The sequence below is a fragment of the Choloepus didactylus genome, chromosome 4 (assembly GCF_015220235.1).
Source record: "Choloepus didactylus isolate mChoDid1 chromosome 4, mChoDid1.pri, whole genome shotgun sequence".
Lineage (NCBI taxonomy): Eukaryota > Metazoa > Chordata > Mammalia > Pilosa > Megalonychidae > Choloepus > Choloepus didactylus.
Window position 1 is genome coordinate 116,661,395 of NC_051310.1, and position 24,203 is coordinate 116,685,597.

Genomic DNA, 24,203 nt, shown 5'->3' on the forward strand with positions numbered 1-24,203 from the left:
TAGGACCTATTTTTCCCCACCTGTAGAGTAGACGGGGTGCATTAAATTATCATTCAATCTCTAAAAGCTATGAAAACCTTCCACTTGCTGATTTCCTTTATTCTAAATGAATACCTGCACCGAGGTGGTATGAATCCAGAAATCATTTAAGGGTCTGAAGAAGGTAATAGAGAATCTCATAAAAATGTCTGTATTAATGTCAACTTTGAACAAAAGTGCTAAACACATTTTCAAGAAATTAAAAGAAATTTAGTCACTAAACACACGTCCAGGTTCCTTACTCAGAAACTCTGGGATTGAAATCTCTGGCTGGCCTGTATCTTCAATCTGGCTCTGTGACAAATCCAACCATCTCACTATTTTCTTTTTTTTTTTTTAATTTAAACTCTGAATTGTTCAAGCAGATAGCACATATGAAAGCTAGATGGGGAAAGACACAAAAGCCTGAAAAACACAGCTCAGCCAGTCACCAGGGACAGCCCAGGGATATTATCCTTGAAAACAGAACCCAACTACCCAAATTAAAATCAAGGAAATGTAGCCTCACCATTTTGTTTTAATTACGAGGGGGAACTTTTACTTGTACAGTATGCACAATAATGACCACAATTAAATGATAATGTCCCATCACTCAGACTAGATTTGGCTTACTTGAAAAATAAATCATATTCACAAAGAAAAATAATTGCCACCAGGTATAATAAGCTTGTTTTAATTTGGAATCCAAGTAAGGATACATGTAGCACTAGAGGCATGAGCTTCATATTATAATTTCATCTGCTATCTTAGATTAGGGACTGTGGTGGTCTGAAGCTGTTATGTACCCCAGAACAGGTGAAGTTCTTTTAAACCATTCCTGTGGGTGCAGGCCTATTGTAGGTGGGACCTTTTGGTGAGGTTATTGCAATTAAGGAGTTGTCCAAAGGTGGATCCTTTATCCCCTTACTGGACTCTTTATAAGAGGACAAAGGACACACACAAAAAGCCCAGGGAGCTCAGAGAAGCCCCAGAGAAGCTGAGAGACAAGGATACCCACAGAAGTGAGAGAGGAAGCCAATGAAGCCAGAACCTGAAAGCAATGATACCTGGGAGAGAAGGACCAGCAGACACCAGCCATGTGCCTTCCCATGTGACAGAGGTGTCCCCTATGCTGGCTGCCTGTTTTCAGAGAAGGTATCTTCCTATTGATTCCTTAATTTGGCCTCAGAACTGTTAATCTGTGAACTAATAAATCCCTATTGTAAAAGTCAACCCATTTCTGGTATATTGCATTCCGGCAGCTTTAGCAAACCAAAACAGGGACATGATAAGGTGAACATGCAACACTCAACAGGATCATAAATTGCTGTGCACACTGTTAAGAGCAAGTGCTGATCCACTGATGCTTATTTGCAATCTTGGCACAAGCTGTCCGCGGGTACGAGAACACTCACTGTGATTCAGCTGGCACAACTCTTAACACTAGCAAAAAGACAAAGGACTCTGTAATCACATTTTTAGGTACTTTCTTAATTTTACTGCATATTAGGAGAATCTATGAAAAGGGGTAAATGCCCTAAAAGTACAAATGCCTTTGAAAATGACAAGAGTCCAGTGTTAGCAATCAGAAGCCATTTGCGGAAAAACTCTTTAAGTAACTGTGACCAAGCCACTTCTTTCTGTGGCTCTCCTTCCAAAGCTACTACGAAAAATACTCTTTTTCCAATTTGCAATGAGGCCATGAGAATGTTTCCCAGGAAAAGGGGCATTAGTTAAATGGCCAGGGTCTCACTGATAGTTTAAACAGCAGTTGAATGGTTATGTTTGGATCTCCTTCCCACCAGGGCCATGTAGGTTTATGGCTGTGAAAGTCTAAAAACAGGTAAACATTTTTATTTAAAATGTTTGGTTCATTAATCTTCCCTCCATTTTCTCCTACTTTCCATCAGTCACTAATAGAAACAGTTGCTCACAGAAACTAAACAGGCCTGATTAGTTCTTGATGCTTCCTTATCAACTTCTGTGGCTATAATCTTCAGTTTTAAGACATCAAATGTTTCTGAGGGATAAACTGGTAGGTTAGAAGGTGGCAATGTGAAAATTACCAAAGCACATGTGCCCATGGTGTTCCGTAAGGCCTCTGGGGTGTCACAGAACAGAGGATGGCAAGCTTCCTCCGCTCCTGGAGGTAGGAAGCTACACTAGCCAGGTAGAAACAGGCTCTGAGAAACACCTGACCATATGACTCATTTGGATAACAAAGAACAAAGTAAGTGAAAGATGCTGCTCAGAGCTGTTCTCAGAGTCAGGGTCCTGTATGGTATATTGCAGGACAAAGCATCATTGTGGAAAGGCTCTCTGAGATTCATTAACCCAAGGGTGGGGTTTTTTCTAACAGTTCAGTTTAAACCAAACAGCAGGCTGGCTACGCATTCTCTGCCACCAGGGAAAAGTCAGGTGTTCTTCTTACTTAAGGACATATGATATTCCCAATTATTTTCCACCAAGTGAGAGTGGGGTCAAGGGACAAATAAATTTCACATTATCCTGGCCGCTCAATACACTTGGACACAATACAATTAATGACCCACTCAACACATCTCATTCTGATGCATCCTCCAGAAGAGCTCACATCCTCCCAATCCTGTGGTTGGCATTCATATCAGGACCCCAATTCCAAAGCCTCTACAAGTTAACTGCAGTCTAGATACCTGCATCATATTACCATGCTGAGACGCTGCAGTGACTTTTTGGCTCACCTAAATGTTTCCTCTGCATTAAGATGAAGTACAAGGGAGACAGAAAAGGAAGGGATGGGGGATGGATAAAGAAAAGGAGTGTTACTAGACAAAGAAATATACAAAACCCTCGAAAAACTCCAGATCAAAACAGAGGGGAGGGTAATTTCAGATAAACAGCCACCTGTGTATGCCTGGAGTAGTCCTTCTGGGCATTTCAAGGAAACCCAACCCCAATGCCCGTATTCTCTGGGGCCATGATGAATCTGTAGGGGTAGCTTTCCCTTGAATCTAGATGTCTGAAGCCAGAAAGAACCATCGTTTTATAAAAGAGAATAAAACACTAGATGGGCAAAAAGACTGGACCAAGAGTATATACATCATATTTTCAGAGCAACAAATAATCCATAAGATTGTAATAAAGAATACAAAGTACTCTTGTTTACACTTTGTCGTTCTAATACAGGGATCTTATAAAGAAATTAAAGAAGACAAAAAGTGGTCTGGTATGAACAAGGAATGTTCTAATAGCAGAGGTTTCAGACAATGGAGGATGTGAGTTCCCAGAGGTATCACAGAACAGGTTAGACAATAGCTTGGAAAAGTGCTACAGATTCTATGGTATAGAGGAAATCACATTCTTCCTGAACTTCGGACAAATAGCTTTTACAGTCATTCCAACACTGAATTCCTTTACACCTTGCTTTCCCAAGGTCCACAAATTTGATCAAATAATCAACTGAGTAAAAACTGAGATTCTCTCAATTGATTGAAACGTGGGTGTGTATTTCAGGTAGCTAGCTCAAAAATAAACAGGTGAAAAGAAAAGAAGAAGGGAAACAAGAAGAGAGGAGGAGAGAAAAGAGAAAGCAAAAAGAACAAGGAAGGTCATTTACTCTAAGAATCCAGGCTTGTGTTTATGCTCCACATGAGGTCCAAACTGTATCTGTGCTTGAAATCCACCAAACTCACAAGCTTTCTCAAAGGAGACAGGGTGGGAGCCATTGAGGATGTCATCCCGAGCCTGAAACACAAGAAGAAGCAAAAGTATCAGAAGCTCAGTAAATGACACATTCTCTCCATTGACACATCCCTATGGCAGAGCACATACTTCTCCGTGGAGCCCTGGGGAAATGTGCCAGTCAACGCAGAATGATGCATTCAAGATGCTATGGATGGCTGTACCACAGGAGAATAAAAGGAAAGCAAGTCTTTGCCCCCAACTGCATATAGATGGACAGCATCAGCAGTGTCTAGTACATCAAAACTAATGTTTGACTTATTCTAGAAGGTAGAAGTGATTATGAATGAATAAAAAAAAAAGGCAAAGGACAATTCTTTTTGTTAACTGATCATATTCATAGAGACTAAAACAGGATATAATTTACTTTGTGTTGCCCTAAGTTATAAAGCTAGTTGAAAAAAAAAAACCTTGGGGTGAAACCAATCCAACCCCCATCCCAAGACAAAAAGACCAGGAGAGAGAGGGAGACAGACACACACACACAGACAAGAATTCCATACTCAAGACACTTAGGAAAAATGACAAGCAAATGCACGCATTGGGTCTGAAGTCTTTCTCCCAGTTCTCAATCCATCACTGTTATTACTCTTTATTCTTTTCTTTCTGTCTTTCCTTTCTCCAGTTAAAAGAGCCTCAGAACACCCTTAAACGTACACACACAGCTATCACTCTGAGCCTTAGAACAGCGTTTTCTCATTGTCCTGATATCTGCCTTTCTTCCTGCCTTCCACCTCTTTCCTGTCAGCCCTCCTTCCATGCCATTCTTCCTTCCTCTAACTCAGGGGCCAGCACACTTAGTCTGTAAAGAGCAAGATAGTAAATTATTTTGGATCTTGCAGACAATAAAACCTCTGTGGTCTCTGTCGCAATGACTGACCTCTGCCATAGGAGTGTGAGAGCAGCCATGGGCGATACGTAAACAAGTGATCTGTGTTTTAATAAATGTTATTTTCAAATCCAGCAGCTGAGCGGCCAAAGTGTGCTGCTCCCTGCACTATTTCTATGGGCAGATAGGTAGGTAAATGGAAGGAAAGAAAAGGGAAAGGATGGAAGGAAAGGAAGAAAGGAAGTGGAGGGGCGGGCAGTTAGGAAAGAGGAAGAAAGATTAATTATGTTATTCTTGCACTGAACAAAACCTTGGGGACCATGTGGTGCAATGCCCACATTTTACATTTTGGGAATCTGCAACTCAGATAAGTTCAATGACATGTCCAAGTTAAACAATCAATCACACAAACCTTTTATGTAAAGACATACAAGGTTACTGAGAGGATACCTTTCAGTTAAGAAGTATGGATTTTCTGACTGATGCTTGTATTCTAAGATGCCACCTAGGAAGGCTTTACTGCATTTGGAGTGGTGGCCAAGTATGTTCAATGGCAGAGAGGGACAGTATCAGCCACCAGGCTAAAGAGAACCAAGAGAGGCTCTATCCTGGATGACCGGCAGCTCACTTTGAGCCTCATTTTACACCACAACCAAAAAACATGTGAGGAGCCCACAAGCAGCACCCACTAGAAACTGGAGGCTGTAAACGTGACGGAAAGCAGAGCTAAGCTCCTCTCACTACAAAACATAGCCAGGAGCTTCCTCAAACTTCACCGACCTCAGTGTCTGAGCATTAAATACTGTACCTGAACATAAAGCAAGTTCAGCTGCACAGGGTCTCTTGAATCTACATTCTGATCAGAGTAAAAGAACTTCCGTCTAAGCAGCAACGTTTCGTTTTCATCTACTCCTTGTTCTCTGAATGTTCGGCTGTGATCCAGCCAATTGACTGCAACACAACAAGACATATGAAAGAACTGTGTTTATTTTTCCTTGTAATTAAAGGGGATTTACCAAAATAGCAGTGTGATACAGATACTGATTTCTAGAACTCTGATACTGAGTTATAATTACTTTTTATATTAGAACTATGCTTTTCAACTTTGCAAAGTAATTTCACATCTATCATGTGACAAATCACAAATGTAATGAGAGAAAATTTGATGGAGTATATTTGGCCTCATTAATTCCAGCCATTCCTAAAGTTAGCTAAAGCACTACAGCTGAGTTTATAATACATATCTTCCCCTTTGAAAGAGAGAGAAAAAAAATAGAAATAAGGAAATCAGTGTTTTGTGTTAAGATAATCATGTTAGGATTTTCCTTTAAATCAAGAGCAGACATAGTTTCATCATGTGAAATAATTCACAAACTAGGCATAATGAGTTACTTCTGACCCTAAGAAGAAAAAAAGAAAATTAAAATCATGGGGGGTAAGGGGAGGGAGAACAGAACTCTAGGAGGTGAGGATGGCAGAAACCCTGCCCCTGGACCAGCTTGAATCTCTCCCATTCTAAGAACCCTCTACGAAAATCAAGCCCCACAGGAAATCGATCTTTCTCTACATTTTCCAGAGCTCTTGTGCCCACATTCCTCCCTGGGCTTAATACACACACTGTGGGTCAGTACTTATTACCAGCCTCACTAGATTATAAGCAACTTTACACAGGGACTTTGTCTTATCAACCTCATCTCCCACAGTACTTGGGAGAGTATTGTGCAAATATTAATAAAGCCTCAGGATTTGTCTACTAAAGTCTCATTTTGAAAGAGTATGCTACTGGAAATCAAATGAGGCATAAAAGAGAGGGAATGGAAAAAGGGTCACAGGAAATGCCAGCCTAACCAAAGATCAATAAACACAATGACAACGATGACATCTTCCAACGCAGTAGCAAGAGCAAGAACAATGAAAGAAAGGGCAGGGAGGATCTAAGTGAGCTGTGAAGTGAATTATGATCCTCTCAGTGGAGGGTCAGACAACAAGGTGCACACAGCATGGGCTTTGGGGGCACATGGGGTGTACATACTGGCACTTCCTTGTATTAACTGTGTGGCCAGAGAAAATGACTTTCCTATAATAGAATTATCTTACCATTTTGTAACCCCTAAGGAAATACTGGCTGTAGGCAGTGATCATCAATGGCTAACATCACAAAAAAGAGACAACCAGATACGACCTAACAGAAAGAAACAATGCCATGGAAAAAGGAGTCTTTGTTTAAAAAAGAAATATTGACACACATACACACATATGCACACAAGAACTTGATCAAGCTTCCAGATCTAAGGACAGAGGATTATGTTAGATGACACAACAGGTATGGAATCATCAAAATACAGACTGTAGGAAACACCGTGCAATTAATCTGGCTTCTTCATCAAAAAAATTGCAAAGGAAAAAATAAAAGAGATGGAGGGGTAGCCACTGACTAAAAGAGTTAAGCAACATGTCATCTAACCTTATATAGATCCCAGTTCAAACGAACTGTTTAACATTTTTAAAAGACAGTGGAGAAAATGTGAACATGATTTGTATATCTGATATTAAGATTTTTTTTTAGAAGTGAAATGATATTATAGTCACCTTTTTTTACCCTTGAGAGTCTATATCTTTCATTGACACAAAGCAAAATATTAAGAGATGAAATTTTTAAAAATCCAAAAAACAAAAAACGCTGCCTTGAGTGATATAGGTGAATAAAGGAGAGCAAGTCTTGGCAAACCAATGTGCCTATATCACACTTCCTTCCCAAACACTTACGATCATCATCTGTGTGAAGCTTGGCCTTTAGCTTCTCCATTTTCCTTTCGTCTCGCAACAGTGTTCTGTCTTTTTTAAGTGTACCTGTCCCTTCTTCTTTCTTTTCTTCAATAGTTTCTTGGATTAAAGAATATTCTTCATAGTTTGTTATTCCTAAAAATATAAATTAGGTTATAAATACAAATGATTAAATTGCCATCAATCCCTTTCTCCCCGGGGTTTGTAATACTCCAAGAAGTCAGTGGTGGCAAAGAACAGAAAGAGGCCTTACTAATGTGAGAGTGAGAGAGGCCATGCAATGGAGCATACATCAGATAACTCTGGCTAAAATGGAGGGTTTTAGCTAGTTAAGTCCTATTCAAGATGTCCTGTTCGATTCTCTTGTCCAATACTCAAGGAACAAGAACAAAGCAGAGATCAAGCGGAGGAAGGCAAGACAATGTCAAACAAGAAGGGCCTGAAAGAAGTGGACCTCCTTTGCAGAAAAAGAAAATGAAGGTAGACAAGGGAACTATCTTCAACTATTTGAAGGGTTGCATGTAGAAAGGAGGCTGACGTGTTCTCTGGGGAGACAGACAGAAGCTACAGGGAAAAAAAGCTGTCCAATAACCAATCACAAAGGCTTTGCCATGTGCATTTAAGGAGAATCTGACATCAGTGATACTTTCATAGAATCCCAGCAATGGGTGGGAGACTGAACTGAACTGTTTTAAAAACATTACTTTCAATTTGAAAGTTTCTTTCATTTTTGAAAGCAAAATAAAAGTTCTCAATTATGACTAAGCGAGTTCAAATTTTTACAATACCAGCTAGTAGATTTGCAAAGCAGGAGAATGAATGCTCTCTCGTGGGACTGGACAGAATTAGTGTGTTATAAGACACCAAACGGGGGTGAAGAGAAGAACAGACATGTCATTTAAAAAATCAAAAAAAAAAGCTCATGTGAAAGCTCACCTATCCTGCTGCAGATAGTAACCAAGAGTTCCCCAACGGTCTTGGAGTCGTCCACCATCACCGTTTTCACAGATCCATCCAGCATCCGGATTTTCTGAGGTCTCTGTTTCTTTTTATATTCCAAAATATCCTAGAGCACAAACCACACAAACAATGCGCAATGGCCTTTTCCTGGATCTAGGTATTACAGTGAGTGGGAAAATAGAAAACCAACTTGGGCACTTAAAAAAAAAGAATTTTCCCTAGCAGACTCTAATTTCCTCCTTTAAAGTTTCCATGGGGTTGTTGCCATTAATATAGTACAGAATATCCATAGCTAATAATTGCTTTCATAAAGATCTCTTTAAAATCTGATAGTGAAACTGTATCCAAAGAAGTAATTTTTATAGCTCACAATCCTGAAAACTATCCTGTGTAAAACGAATTTCACATTTGTTCTCATATGTAGTGGTATGTTTCTCCAATTAACTCTTTTGCTGTCACAAACAACTTTTATTTTATATATATATATATATATATACACAGACATGCACACATATATATAGTACACTATATATGTATGTACATACATATATATATATACACACACACACACACATGAATAGGGACACAAATAACACCCTCATAATTCTTTAGAGCAGTATGCTTTTCATGACAGTACAGAATGTACAATAATGGCAAGACCAAACAAGGGTAATAAGTTTGAGAGTTATTCTTAATTAAGAGACTTCTTTTTCACTACATGTTTTAAAAATAGAGCTATGAAGGAGAAAATTAATTGGCATCACATACTTCTCTCTTGCTTTATGGAGTAGTGACCATTCTGATATGATCACCTCATCTATGTTCCAAAAACGCAGGATCTTGGGTTATACAGAAGGTTTAACACTTTTTTTTACTTATTAGCTCTCTCTTCTTCTGTAATACAACATTTTGATGCTATGGTTACCATTAGTGAAACTTATTAAAATCAAATCTCTACTTTCAAAAACAAAAAATTGATTAATATGTAATATCCAATAAACTTCAGATTACGTTTTAGTTTTCCCTCTATTCTATCCTTACTTTCCATCACCAGCCACAAGGATACCTCCTACATACTTACAGGAAGATGCCATACCTTATCTTGTAACTAACAACAATGTCCAACAATGGCATTTAAGAGACCACTTAAAATACTAACCCCAACCTGCTTCAGTCTCTCTGTGGAGTTTCAAGAGTTTAGATTGTTGGCATTTTCTATCACCACCTGGAGAGCCCTTAAAAAGAACATTACATCAACTATAAATAAAATGTCCTTGAGTAAAAACAGATCAGTGGTCCTCTCCTTGTCTTCAAAGCATAATTCTGTTGGCTTCTATAGAAGGCCCAGGGACAAAGCATTGGAAAGAAATAAAAAAGGGGACCCACAGCATACCCCATTTCGCAACATGTAATAATCCAGTGTTCTGCCTGCTTCCAGCCAAATGCCTTTCCTGGGGTCTTCATCCGAAAGGAACAGCCCATAGTCAGAAGCTGGAACATAAAAAGAAAGAAAAATAAAAGACAAAGTGATGACGCTGCCATCACTGACTGCTAGACCCTGAGCCTGCTGACCTGGCAAGCAGGTGGGTATCCTCCTTCACCAGAGAGAAATGTTTCATGTGTGACAACATGAGCAGTCACTGAGATGAAAGCAAATCAGGAGGAATCAGAGCTGAGCTGCAAAAGAAAAGCCCATGTTTCTTAAAACCAGTGGGTCAGAAGTTACATCTAAAATTCAGGGGAAGGGCCAAGAAGAAAAGTCTAAATTTCTAACTGAATTTGGCTTTCATTTTTATCACTTGCTACAAGAATCCACAGGAATGTCAAGATAGCCATGGAGAAACCAAGGAAGTGACCATCTGAGCTCAGGCCACCAAGGCAAAGGAGGACAGATGGAATCTTTACACTACAAATAGTTAAAAAGATACACAGCAGATGAAGCCTCCACTCTCCACTACCACCAAATTATGAGAAAAGTTGGAAAATTAAACTCCATGTTCTCCTTGGAATTCCTTTACTCCCACTCAGGAAGGGCAAGGGGGGCAAAAGCAGGCGAGGAGCAGTATCACTTCTTGTCTAAGGATGTTTCTCTTCCTTAATGCAATTCAACGAAACCTCAGAGACCCGACGAGGGTCAGACCTCCTGCTGTTCCTGAGAAAAACAACTTAAAGTTCTTTAAAGTTTTACAGCATCACCGGAGCTGCACAGCAATCTGACCTGAAGAAATAAAGGAAGAAATACCTGGGAGAAAAAGAACAGGAAAATAAGAGCACCAGAAATGACGACACAACCAGATCTTGGAGTAACGGGGATATGAGCAAACTTTATTTTCATTTCTGGGAAATTTAGAAACAACAGAGTGTTTTGACTAATATAAATAATGCTTTTACACCAAAAGATGAGAAGAGTTTTGTGAGCAACAGATCTTTTCAAGAATACCCATCTCCTACCTCTAATTACCCTGGATGTTAGGTTTGATTTTTAATCCTCCAATTTTTAAGATAAACTTTATCCCATTTTCACACCAGAGGCTTAGCAATTTGGGGATGATCCCAGTTTCTCAACTGTCAGTCAACAAAACACTAAATAAGGGCAAGAAATGTAGACAGAAGACAAAGCGAAATGGAAAATAATGGAAATCGTATGAATGGCTATTGTTTAACAACTCAGGTTAATGGGGGTCTCAGTGGTTTAATGAAACGCCAAATAAAACATGTATCATACAGGCTTTTTTCAAGTAAGATTTGAGTTAACATGTATAAAGCCTCTTCAAGGTGCTTGAAATATATATAAAACTTGCCCTAGATCCTGAGGGCAGTTGGGCCAGCAATTGTGGGCTTCTTCAGGCTGCCAGCAGCAGAAAGTTTTCATGTACACAAAAAACAGTTAAAGATAGATATAGACAACAACTGTTAGAGCAGCTTCATCTATGCTTTATTGGGCAAATGAGGTAATGTATCAAGAAGTGTTTACGTAAACTGCAGAGCACATTCGTGATATACCAGAATGACGACTGTCATGTGACGATGATGATGATTCAGTGGTGGAAGCAATCGTTGTCATTATGAGCCTCATACAGGCAGGAAACAGTGTCCAGTCTAAGACTTTTCACCTAAAACACATACTGGTGGGCTTGTGCACCACTCAGAGCCTCAGTTTCTTTAGCTATAAAATGAAGAACACCCTGACAACCAATAAATAACCCCAATGACATACCTTGGCCAGTTTGGGCCTCAGGTACCCGCTCCCGAATGACTCGACACGCATCGTACACAGCTGTTGATGGCTCGAACTGCATGGTCTTTACCACGTTGCAGTGGCGGACACAAATCTTTAAGGACAGGGCCACCATTTTCCTAGATGATTTGAAGGTCCTCTCTTAGAATTTCTGGAAAACACAAAATGACAAACCCTGATAGTCAGAATTATTATTTATCTTGAAGGAAAAACAACAGACTCTGAATCAGCTATAACAACTGAAAGAAGCTAAAACAGCAATTAAATAAAATGCCTTAAGATAAAAAACAAATTAAAAAGTAGGCTTCGAAATTTAAAACTAGGCTTTAAAAGTAAAATGACTGCCTACAGTCTAAGGGTTAACTTTACCACAGCGTGAAAAGGAGAATCCTTTGGAAAGACAGAGCCACAGATGTTCAGTAAACACTCCTTTCAATGCCCTCTCCTCTGCTCCCCACAGAGCCCGACCACATCAGGTACCAGAAGATGTGGTTTCTAGGCTCAGTCCTATCCCTAAGAGACTTTTGAACAAGTCACTTTGGCCATTCCATGCCTCAATTTCCCCACAAATAAAGTATTAGCCCTGCACAATTCATGAGAGAAGCAAATCTAGGCCATTGAACAGCCATCCCTGATGAGGCCAGAGTGACTGATTTTTAAACACCAAATATTTCAGACAGCTTCACACTCTGTGGGAGTCTCAAAGTAAAGGACATAATTCAATTCTTACTTAGTTCAGACAGATTATTGGGAAATTTTGCTTCTCTTCCAGTTCAATGGTTTTAGGTAATACACAGGTTTAGATGAGATGTGAACTATTTTATAAATGCCTTAGTTTTAAAATAGAAGTCCAACAATTTAGTACATTTCCTTTAAGTTGGTGGTGCATGGTTTATTTCAAGTATCTGTTCTATTTCATGGCCAGAAACTCCCCCTGCAACCGAAGTCAGCTTCTATCAAACACACGCCTTGGGCACAAGGGAGAGGCAAAAATAAAGTTCACTGCCATTTTCCCTGAGCTTGAAGAACCAACACAGACTTAATCAGTTGTCTGTCACCCTGACTATCAGAACAAGGCACTTCACACTTGGTAGCCGATAGAATCCTAGTGCAGCACAAATAACATAAACCCACAGGAAAGTCAAGCTCACACTACTTTCTTGTCTTTTATTAGAGATATGACAGGTTGTAAACCTGGACCCCAGTTCCCTTTACTGCGCTTTCCCACTTATGAACACAAGGGCCAAGAAGCAATACAGTGGCGAAAAAGCAGAAAGGACAACAGGCTGATCGGGCCCCAGACAATCCAGTGGGTGCCAATGGGGACCTGCTTCACAGCTCGTTTGATTGCTGGCTCCCTACAGACGGGTGACTGGGGGTCACCTGAGCACAGAGGACATTTTTAAATGATGTGCTAGTGTCCAGAGCAAGGTTTACATACAGTTTCATGAAGCAACCATTCAGGCTATCCAACATTAAGGTCATTCTGACCTCTGGTTACATTCTGCATGAGTTTTGTCTGTGAAAATATTTTTTGATAAATGTCAAGACACACAGCTCAACAAATAACAGCATTGTCCACTGGGCATCTGCCCAAAATGGAATCAATTTACTACAGCTTGTGTAGTGGTTGGAATGCTGACGAGGCAGGAGTTCAAAATATCCGACAATTTCCACCTACAAAATTAAGGACTTTTAAAGCAATACACAAAGGTTTCCCACACCTCTTTTTACAGGCATATTTAACCAACCAACTCCCCAGTATGAGGAAATAAAATGTAAACTCTAAGTTAAATTCGCAGATCTGCTGTGATGCAGACTGCTCCATGCACTGGTTTGTCCCTTGAAGCTGGTGACAACTGAGGGGACTCCTGGACCACCGAGATCCGTGAGTGTGGCTGGTGGAAACAGTCGGTGGGGAAGCCCCTGGAACTCAGTGCCATCATGGATGTATCAGCAAGGATGGGACAGTCAAGCTCTTCTGTTCCCTGCAACAGGAAGCAATGGAGGTGGCACAGTATGAAGACAGTACTTCCCAAGCTAAAAAGTGGGGCTTTCTGAAAAGAAATCAATCGTCCCTTGTTCTAGTTTGTTAATGCTGCAGAATGCTTTACAAAGCAGAAGATTGGCTTTATAAAAATGGGGTTTATTTGGCTACACAGTTACAGTCTTAAGGCCATAAAGTGTCCAAGCTAACACATCAGTAATTGGGTACCTTCACTGGAGGATGGCCAATGGCGTCGGAAAACCTCTGTTAGATGGGAAGGCACATGGCTGGCGTCTGCCCCAAAGTTCTGGTTTCAAAATGGCTTTCTCCCAGGATGTTCCTCTCTAGCAAGCTTGCTCCTCTTCAAAATGTCACTCACAGCTGCACTGAGCTCCTTCTCTTTGAGTCACCTCATTTATATGGCTCCACTGATCAAGGCCCACCATGAATGGGTGGGGCCATGCCTCCATGGGAGTATCTCATCAGAGTCATCACCCACAGCTGGGTGGGGCACATTCCAAGCAAATCCAATCAGCACCAAAACGTCTGCCCCACAAGACTACATCAAAGATACATTTGGGGGACACAATACATTCAAACTGGCACATCCTTCTAGTGATGCACAGAGAGATTTAATCAAAGGGAAAGACAAGGCCATGACAAGGGGCCAAGAGCAGAATGTAATAGCAGGACTCAAGAGCTCAGAAGGAAGTGAAGACACCAGAAGAGCAAGGAGAAAGGGGCAAAGAGAGACTCAGAGCAGAGAGGTGCAGAAGGCCCTCGGGGCAGAGCAAGGCGCCTGGGGATGAAAGCATCACCGACAAGCCCAGGGGAGAACTCCACACAGAGTTAGCAAGCTGAAGGGAAGGAGAGAAGCAGAAAAAATGTGACGGTCAAGGGAAATCTCTATCCAAAATACCTGGAAAAATGAAGATGTCAGGGACTGAGGTGGAGAACGCTGCTGGAGGCCCAGGTGTGGGGTGAAAGGTCTCTTCGAGTTTGTTTGGGATGAACTAAATGGAGAGGGAGATGCAAAGCTGAAGATAAAGTCATCATATTTAAATCCTTGGCACTAGAAAGGCCACCTAGGGAATGAGTAAAAGAGAGAAGAGACCTGAGGGAGGAGACCCAAAGGAGGGAAGGTCCTGGAAGAAAGGGCATCAAGCAGGATGGAGGGGTCAGCTGTGACACTGATCGCAGGTCAGGTAAAATGAAGACCTGAATCTGACAACGTGGAAGTCTCTTATAATAGAAAGAAGGGGGTGAGGGTGGGGCAGTTGTAGCAACTTCAGACCCTTCTCCTGAGGAAGACTGCAGGGAGGGATGGGGGAACAGGCTGACTGATGCTTTTAAGGCTCCAAAAAAGAAACTGCATCATCCGAATGCTGCAAACTCTGTACAGAAGCATCTGCATACACATGGTTTCCGCCTTCTTATGGCCTAAAGAGAGTTCCAGGAGAACTAGGCCCTTCCTGGAGAAGAGCATCTCACCACATGTGATCTCCATTCTGGGCCCAGCCCAGGTTGCTGCTGCCTGGGTATGTGGGAGAGGAGACAGCTGGGGAAGTCTTGTTTCCTGGAAAGAGCACTGGTTGATGGGTCTGTGGTCCAGGATCAATCCCAGGCTTCCTGATTCCTTGGACCTCTGGGCCCATGACTTCCACTCTTTCTGCCCTTCAGAGCATAGGAAGTGACTGGCACCCATGAAACGAACTTCCCCCAAACCCACGATTCTTGGCCAGCTATTCCCATTTGATCCCCTTGTCTCCTCACCCTCATATCTCACCAGGGAGCCCACCCAATGGAGGCAGCGATCTTGGTTCAGTGTAGACGGTCAACAGAACTAGGAACACCAGAGGTTCATTACAGGATTCACGTTCTCAACTTTCCTACCACCCAAAAACAAGTACTGCAAAGAGCATCAATATTACAACATGGGAACACATTATACAAAAAACAAAAATAAAATCAAAACAAACAACCCAACCAGTCATTCTTGGAGAGTACTACGTCCTGGTCTAAGACTAAAAGATGCTGGTTTCTTCTTCTTACTCTTGGCTCCCTGTTTTATTATGACTCAGTTTTCCCAAGCATGACACAAGACTACAATTTACTCTATGGGAATGTTAAAAAATTCAAAGGCAAAAAATGCTTTTTAAACTATAAAATGCTATTTAAGGCAAAATATTATTATTATTCAAGATGATCATCCACACAGGAAAATGTCAATGAGGTCTGAAGTAAGAGTACCTGACGTCTTCATCATCCTGCTAAGCTGTTTCTTGAAACAACTAACAACAGAATGAGACACTTACAAAATGGAGATTTGTTGGAATTAAGTACTTGGACTTAAACTTTGGCAAAAATAAAGTGGAATTAAAGCATATAGCAATCAAGAATATCAAGAAAAGAAGGGCATGTATTTAACACTCGGGAGTCGTCTCACTAAACATCCACTCAAGTACAGAGAAAATAAGGCAGCTCAGAGAATACACCTAGATAAAGATTTAAGCTCCCTCTTCCTTGGTGATGCGTTCAGGGCAGCACAACCTTGGTGCAGCCAGCACTGACCCTCACCTCCCCTTTTCTGTAACCTAACCCCTCTGCTGATCCCTGTCTCTACAGGCTCTCAATGGTCCAGATTCTGAATCTAGGAGAGCTGATCAGGTTTTCTTAGCTGGTTTGGCTGTAAGAAAGATCATTGCCAAATTTGCATACAGTTTTTTCTACAGTGTTGCTATAGTCTAATTCCTGTCTCTATTTTTGATTCTCTTCATAAACAGATTCTTTCTTCTTTTACCCTATTTTTAATGTATGCTATCTCATCGGATCTTTGTTCTTTTTTTTTTTTTTTTTTTTTGCAAAAAGACAGGGTATAAATTCATAAATCAGGCATTATTCTTCCTTTTCATCATCTATTCTCTTTGCCTTGAGTATATATTTGAAGGTCACCAGGACCAACACAAGAACCTTCCTTGTGTGGCATCCAGCAATTTGGACGAGGAGCCAATGGAACCAGTGGTAAAACCAGACATTCTCATTTTGAAATAAACACTTCTTGGTCCCAGGGAGTTGTAAACAGCCCAGGATGATGGCAGCAGTGCAGGCTAAGCCTGGCCTACCCAGGGACAAGCAAGCCCAGCTCCAGCCAAGGCCACCTCCTCTCAGAAACAAATGCCCATCATTGGTCAGGATGAGCAACCGCCCCTTGGATACTTGCCCTGGTAAGCAAGGGCCACGAGGTGTTCCAACCCCACCCCTGTCTTACCAGAGGGTGACCTTGCAATGCTTACTAACTGCAATCTGCCTTCATTTCCTCCTCCATAAAATGGAGACAACAGACTTACCTATTAGGTTGCTGGAGAATTAATTGAATTAATATATGGCAAATGTACATAGAAGGTGCTAGATAAGTGTGCCACTTTGAATATATTATGTCCCCCAAAATGCCATTATCTTTGATGCAATCTTGTGTGGGTGGACGTATTGGTGTTGACTAGATTGTAATTCTTTGATTGAGTGTTTCCATGGAGATGTGACCCACCCAAGTGTATGTGATAACTCTGATTGGATAATTTCCATGGAGGCATGGCCCTGCCCATTCAGCATGGGCCTTGACTAGTTCACTGGAGCCCTATAAAAGCTCAGCCAGAAGCCAACTTGAAAGGTGAAATCACTGCCCTCCCCCCTACGTGGGATCGGACACCCAGGGGAGTGAATCTCCCTGGCAACGTGGAATATGACTCCCGGGGAGGAATGTAGACCTGGCATCGTGGGACGGAGAACATCTTCTTGACCAAAAGGGGGATGTGAAAGGAAATGAAATAAGCTTCAGTGGCAGAGAGATTCCAAAAGGAGCCGAGAGGTCACTCTGGTGGGCACTCTTACACACACTTCAGACAACCCTTTTTAGGTTCTAAAGAATTGGGGTAGCTGGTGGTGGATACCTGAAACTATCAAACTATAACCCAGAACCCATGAATCTCGAAGACAGTTGTATAAAAATGTAGCTTATGAGGGGTGACAATGGGATTGGGAAAGCCATAAGGACCACACTCCACTTTGTCTAGTTTATGGATGGATGAGTAGAAAAATAGGGGAAGGAAACAAACAGACAAAGGTACCCAGTGTTCTTTTTCACTTCAATTGCTCTTTTTCACTCTAATTATTATTCTTGTTATTTTTGTGTGTGTGCTAATGAAGGTGTCAGGGATTGATTTAGGTGATGAATGTACAACTATGTAATGGTACTGTGAACAATCGAATGTACGATTTGTTTTGTATGACTGCGTGGTATGTGAATATATCTCAATAAAATGAAGATTAAAAAAAAAAAAAAAAAAAAGCTCAGCCAGAAGGAGCAAGCCAAGAGGGACACTTTGAAAAACACACAGGAGCTAAGAGAGGAGCTGAGGCTTACAGAGACATTTTGGAGACGGCCTTTGAAAGCAGACTTTTGCTCTGGAGAAGGTAAGAGAGGACAAATGCCCCAAGAGCAACTAAGAGTGACATTTTTGAGAAACCGCAGCCTAGAGGGGAACATCCTGGGAGAAAGCCATTTCAAAACCAGAACTACAGAGCTGACGCCAACAACATGCCTTCCCAGCTAACAGAGGTTTTCCAGATGCCATTGGCCATCCTCCAGTGAAGGTACCTGATTGTTGAGTGTTACCTTGGACACTTCACGGCCTTAAGACTGTAACTGTGTAACCAAATAAGCCCCCATTTATAAAAGCCAATCCATTTCTGGTGTTTTGCATCCTGGTAGCATTAGCAAACTGGAACAATAAGTGTTTGATATTATTAATATTAGTCATGGGAGTTGGAGAAACATTGGGAGCAGAGTACTGTGTACAGCCACCACCTAAGCTATGAAATCTGTTTTACTGTTTGTTTTGCATCTATTGTGTTCAAGGCACTACAAAGGCATTAGGAAGTGAAAACAGACAAGAATGCTGTCTACATGAAGCTCACCATCTAGTACAACTATAGATTTGCTGAGTATACAGCTCCTATGTTCATCCTTATTAACTCATACAACATACATTTACTAAACATGAACCTATCTTAGGGATGGGCCGTGATGCTGGATATATCTGTGAGGCAGGTAACTCCTCGAGACTTAGTGACTTGGCAGTCAGTCCTTCCAAAAATAAATAGGAAGAGCTTAAGAGGAAAGAAACACACTCTCTGGGGGCAGGACTGGTTTCATGAAGGGCTCCTGCTCTGGGCCTTGTCAATGGATTCCGCCCAGGGATGGGTGGCATTTGCACATTCCCCTATAGAGCAGGGGCATTGTGCCAGGCTGGATCACCATGCCTCAGTGGGGCCCCGGATCTCCCAGGAGAGAGAGCTGACCACAATTCTCCATACCTCACTCTACCTTCAGTCACTGACTTTTCACTATGGCCCACTGGATGACACCATACCCATTTGGGGACTGCTGTAACATTATCCCCCAATCCCCCACCTCCTTTACATCATTCCTTTTCAGCAGCTAATATATAGCATGCATCATATAACTGAATGTCAACATAAAATGTGGGCACATACAAAACTATCATTCATTTATGTTTTCATATCAACCTCCTGTGTACAGTTCCGTGCTCTCAAAGAAATGCCAAGGAGAGAGAGAGAGCATGCCTTCTCCCCATCCCTTACCTGCTCTTCTGCAATGGAGGAAGAGAAGTAGCTGACCTGACAGGTAAGAACCTATCACGCCCTGGGGCACACCCTCCTAGAGATGCCTCAAAGGCAAAAGCCAGCTTTTCGCTCTGTCCTGCTCTCCTGGGCTGTCTGTGCTCAGGTATACTGGGGCTCCATATGGTGAGCAGATTGGGTATGTGCAGGTGTCTTTCCTGTCAGCATCTAGGAAGGTAAGAGATGACAAACCTTCACCAGGAGCCAGCTGTCTTTAATTCAAACAGAGGCCAGGAGTGGAGTAAGCAGGGCATCCCCTTTTGGGCTCATCTCCAGTCTCGCTTCATTAGGGAGCCACCTTTTCGGGAAGTGACTAGTCTTTTTAAAATAATCTTTCCATCTGGTGAGAGCCCAGAAGGCAGAGCCAGAGTAACCCAGTCTCCCACATCCACACCTTGTGAGAGCTACATCTAATACTAAGCTCATGGAAAACACCAAGAGAACATAGAAGATGTGATTTTTAAATGTAGTTAATGATGTGATTTTTAAATATGGTTAGCATCCCACTTAGAAAAGGACTGGGATGATCATGCTCCCCTTTGCAGCTAGAGTAGAGAGACCAGAGAACATGCATGCTAGAATCACTCTTGTCTTTCACAGCAGCAGAAGAGGCCAGAGTATTGTTTGACTTTGAATACTTCAACTAGAAATAGCCATCTTATTAAAAGGTCAAGTGTTAGAGCACAGGAGAAATAATTAACCACCCACACTGGTGTGAACTTAGCAGCAGGCCAGGAAGGGCAATACAAATTCCTTAACCCCAATACTGGGTATTCTCACCTGTTGCCAGTACACCAGCAATGAGATTTACAAACTGGAATCAGTGACAGATTCGCTGTTAGGGGTCCTTCCCCCACCACTGGACCCTGCAGGATTACAGTCACCTGGAATCATGAGGTCCAGTCATGGTGCCCAGTACACCGTAGACGCTTAATAAAGGCATGTGAAGTTAATGTTTAATCCATGGATAGTTTTAAATAGACACTTTTTTCTAAGTTAATCATTAGAAGACAAACAGAGGGCAAATGCCCATCACACCAAATTATTTCCACCCATCAACAACCTGCCTCTGAGACCTACCCTACAGAGGCTTATCCTGACAGCCCAGAAGACGAAATTCTCCATCTTGGCAAACAAAAAACCCAAAAGAGAACTAAAGCAAAATAATTCTAGGGTTGGAAGCTCTACGAGGTTAGGGACCATGTGTATGACACACCGTAAAGTACCTGCCACAGAGAAGGGCTCAATACATATTTACTTAATGCATGGCAGAGAAGGCAAGTCAGCATTCCTACCACCCCAGAGAGGGTGCCTGTTATAGAGAATACAGAATGACGGGAAAAGACCTTTGATATTGATTTTAGATTATGAGACCTTCACAAGGTAACACTGCTAGAAAACACAACCAGGCCTTCCCACACTTCTACAATGAACAGAAAAGGCTTTGCACGTGGTGTGATTAGACCTCTCCAAGGATCCCTCCGACTTACCCTCCCATCCCCAAAGAACTCCTACATCAGCCTGGTGCTGGCACCTGAGACATCATCACCAAGTATATTATAGTGCCATAAAGATTTGTTCCCAGTTAAACATTACTAAAAAGGTGGATATTGCATATATCACCTATTACTGTCTAAGAATAGTAAGTTTCAGAACCTTTCAGACAAATTGGCTGAGAACTGTCCTTTATTAAACACAATATGTGATTAACAGGAAATTCTGAGGAGAGAAGGGTAGTGTACTCTAGGCCAATCCAGAACTCTGGAACTGGCAAGAGGGGGCAAGGAGCAGGGAAGTGGGAAAAGAAAATCAGCTGAAAGAAGGGGGAACAGACACCCGTGCTCTCCACTGCTTTATAATTCTGCTTAGAGCTGATTTTTAATGTACACAGCATTTTGAAATGTATGGGCAATTACATCAAACTCTTTAGTCCAAGGGTCAGGGCCCCCCTCCATCACACAGCCTCATCCACCCACAACACTTTTCCCATTTATACTGTAAGAACTCTGCACGTCAACTAAACTGATGTATTTACTGTCCGTTCAAAACTGCCTCAATTATTTTAGCCTGTGTGGGCTGCCTGTGTCTGAAATGCACTTGCCTCCTCACCAATTCCTTACTATTACTCACCCTTCAAGGCACAGGACCAAACTTGCTTCTAAAGTACCCCTTCAAACCATCCTAGCCAGCAGGGCTCTCTCTCCTTAATGTACTTACCTGTGACCCTCCCTCCAGCACCAGCCCTCCTGGGCTCAAGTCACTACAGAAACAAACATGAGATACTATCACCTAATACTCATTTAGCACTGAATAGAACCCTGGCACTTTCATATATGTCTTTTCATTTGATGTGCTCATCAGGTTAGAAAGTAAATTAGATTCCTTTTTCCAGCTGCCCCATTTTACAGGTCAAGACAGAGGATTCAGAAGGATAAGTGAATTCCTGCCACATGTGTGGAATATATTGTCATTTTCTGTCAGACCACTATGAAGTCTGCTTTTCCACCAATCTCATTGCTCACGTGCAGTTGCTGAGAGCTGCATAAATCATCCATATATCTTAGTGCTCTTTGAGTCTACCTGTCAGTCCTTTTATTTTCCTTCTTTCAAGTTAAAAAAGGAAGAATGCTCCAAACTGAACTCTGATTTTGACTTCTTTTTTACCCTTACTCATTTAAATGAGTAGAGCCTGTTTGCAAAAATAGATATAATAAAAAACATAAAAGGTCAGATGCAAGAAAAATAAATAAAAGTGAAGGTCAAGATCAGGAACAATTTGAATTAGTTATCATTCATTTGGATAACTGGGAATAAACTCATCCCATTATCTGGTTTCTTAATCTGACTCTTGGTGTCATACCTATAAGATCCCAGGAAAGCAGATTCTCTAGGCTACTGCTGAGGATGATAATCATAAATTTTGTCATTAAGACACACACTAGGGGCAAGATGGCAGACTGGTGAGCTGTATGTTTTAGTTACTCCTCCAGGAAAGTAGGTAAAAAGCCAGGAACTGCGTGGACTGGACACCACAGAGCAATCTGTCTTTGGGCATACTTCATACAACACTCATGAAAACGTGGAACTGCTGAGATCAGCGAAATCTGTAAGTTTTTGCGGCCAGGGGACCCGCGCCCCTCCCTGCCAGGCTCAGTCCCGGGGGAGGAGGGGCTGTCAGCTCCAGGAAGGAGAAGGGAGAATTGCAGTGGCTGCTCTTATCGGAAACTCATTCTACTGATTCAAACTCCAAACATAGATAGACTGAGGCCAGACACCAGAGACTCTGAGAGCAGCCAGCCCAGCAGAGAGGAGACAGGCATAGAAAAAAAACAACACGAAAAACTCCAAAATAAAAGCAGAGGATTTTTGGAGTTCTGGTGAACACAGAAAGGGGAAGGGCGGAGATCAGGCCTTGAGGCGCATATGCAAATCCCGAAGCAAGGCTGATCTCTCTGCCCTGTGCACCTTTCCTTAATGGCCCTGGTTGCTTTGTCTATTAGCATTTCAATAACCCATTAGATCTCTGAGGAGGGCCGTTTTTTTTTGTTTGTTTGTTTGTTTGTTTGTTTTAAATCCTTTTTGCTTTTTCTAAAACAATTACTCTAAGAAGCTCAATACAGAAAGCTTCAAAGAATTGAAATTTGGGCACGTCAAGTCAAGAGCAGAACTAAGAGAGCTCTGAGACAAAAGGCAATAATCCAGTGGCTGAGAAAATTCACTAAACAACACAACTTCCCAAGAAAAGGGGGGTGTCCGCTCACAGCCACCATCCTGGTGGACAGGAAACACTCCTGCCCATCGCCAGCCCCATAGCCCAGAGCTGCCCCAGACAACCCAGTGTGACGGAAGTGCTTCAAATAACAGGCACACACCACAAAACTGGGCGTGGACATTAGCCTTCCCTGCAACCTCAGCTGAATGTCCCAGAGCTGGGAAGGGGGAGCAGTGTGAATTAACAGAGCCCCATTCAGCCATCATTTGAGCAGACTGGGAGCCTCCCAACACAGCCCAGCAGCCCAGAACTGCCCTGGGGGGACGGCACTCACCTGTGACATACCACAGTCATCCCTCAACAGAGGACCCGGGGTGCACAGCCTGGAAGAGGGGCCCACTTGCAAGTCTCAGGAGCCATACGCCAATACCAAAGACTTGTGGGTCAGTGGCAGAGACAAACTGTGGCAGGACTGAACTGAAGGATTAGACTATTGCAGCAGCTTTAAAACTCTAGGATCATCAGGGAGATTTGATTGTTAGGGCCACCCCCCCTCCCCGACTGCCCAGAAACACGCCCCACATACAGGGCAGGCAACACCAACTACACACGCAAGCTTGGGACACCAATTGGGCCCCACAAGACTCACTCCCCCCACTCACCAAAAAGGCTAAGCAGGGGAGATCTGGCTTGTGGAGAACAGGTGGCTCGTGGACGCCACCTGCTGGTTAGTTAGAGAAAGTGTACTCCACGAAGCTGTAGATCTGATAAATTAGAGATAAGGACTTCAACTGGTCTACAAACCCTAAAAGAACCCTATCAAGGACAGCAAATGCCACGAGGCCAAAAACAACAGAAAATTATAAAGCATATGAAAAAACCAGACGATATGGATAACCCAAGCCCAAGCACCCAAATCAAAAGACCAGAAGAGACACACCTAGAGCAGCTACTCAAAGAACTAAAGATGAACAATGAGACCCTAGTACGGGATATGAAGGAAATCAAGAAGACCCTAGAAGAGCATAAAGAAGACATTGCAAGACTAAATAAAAAAATGGATGATCTTATGGAAATTAAAGAAACTGTTGACCAAATTAAAAAGATTCTGGACACTCATAGTACAAGACTAGAGGAAGTTGAACAACGAATCAGTGACCTGGAAGATGACAGAATGGAAAATGAAAGCATAAAAGAAAGAATGGGGAAAAAAATTGAAAAACTCGAAATGGACCTCAGGGATATGATAGATAAT

General features: G+C 42.0%; 1 protein-coding gene across 6 annotated transcripts in view; it reads right to left on the minus strand.

Moving 5' to 3' along the window:
- Nucleotides 1-24,203, minus strand: part of TLN2 (talin 2) — a 473,758-nt gene that overhangs the window by 208,615 nt on the left and 240,940 nt on the right. For all 6 annotated transcript variants that reach the window (XM_037833795.1, XM_037833797.1, XM_037833796.1 and 3 more), the window contains 6 exons: nt 11,529-11,700; nt 9,705-9,802; nt 8,288-8,417; nt 7,334-7,486; nt 5,376-5,518; nt 3,614-3,741 (listed from right to left, as the gene is read on the minus strand). In XM_037833795.1, the coding sequence (XP_037689723.1) occupies nt 3,614-3,741; nt 5,376-5,518; nt 7,334-7,486; nt 8,288-8,417; nt 9,705-9,802; nt 11,529-11,664 (788 nt within the window). In that variant the 5' untranslated portion in view covers nt 11,665-11,700. The remainder of the gene's footprint in view (nt 1-3,613; nt 3,742-5,375; nt 5,519-7,333; nt 7,487-8,287; nt 8,418-9,704; nt 9,803-11,528; nt 11,701-24,203) is intronic.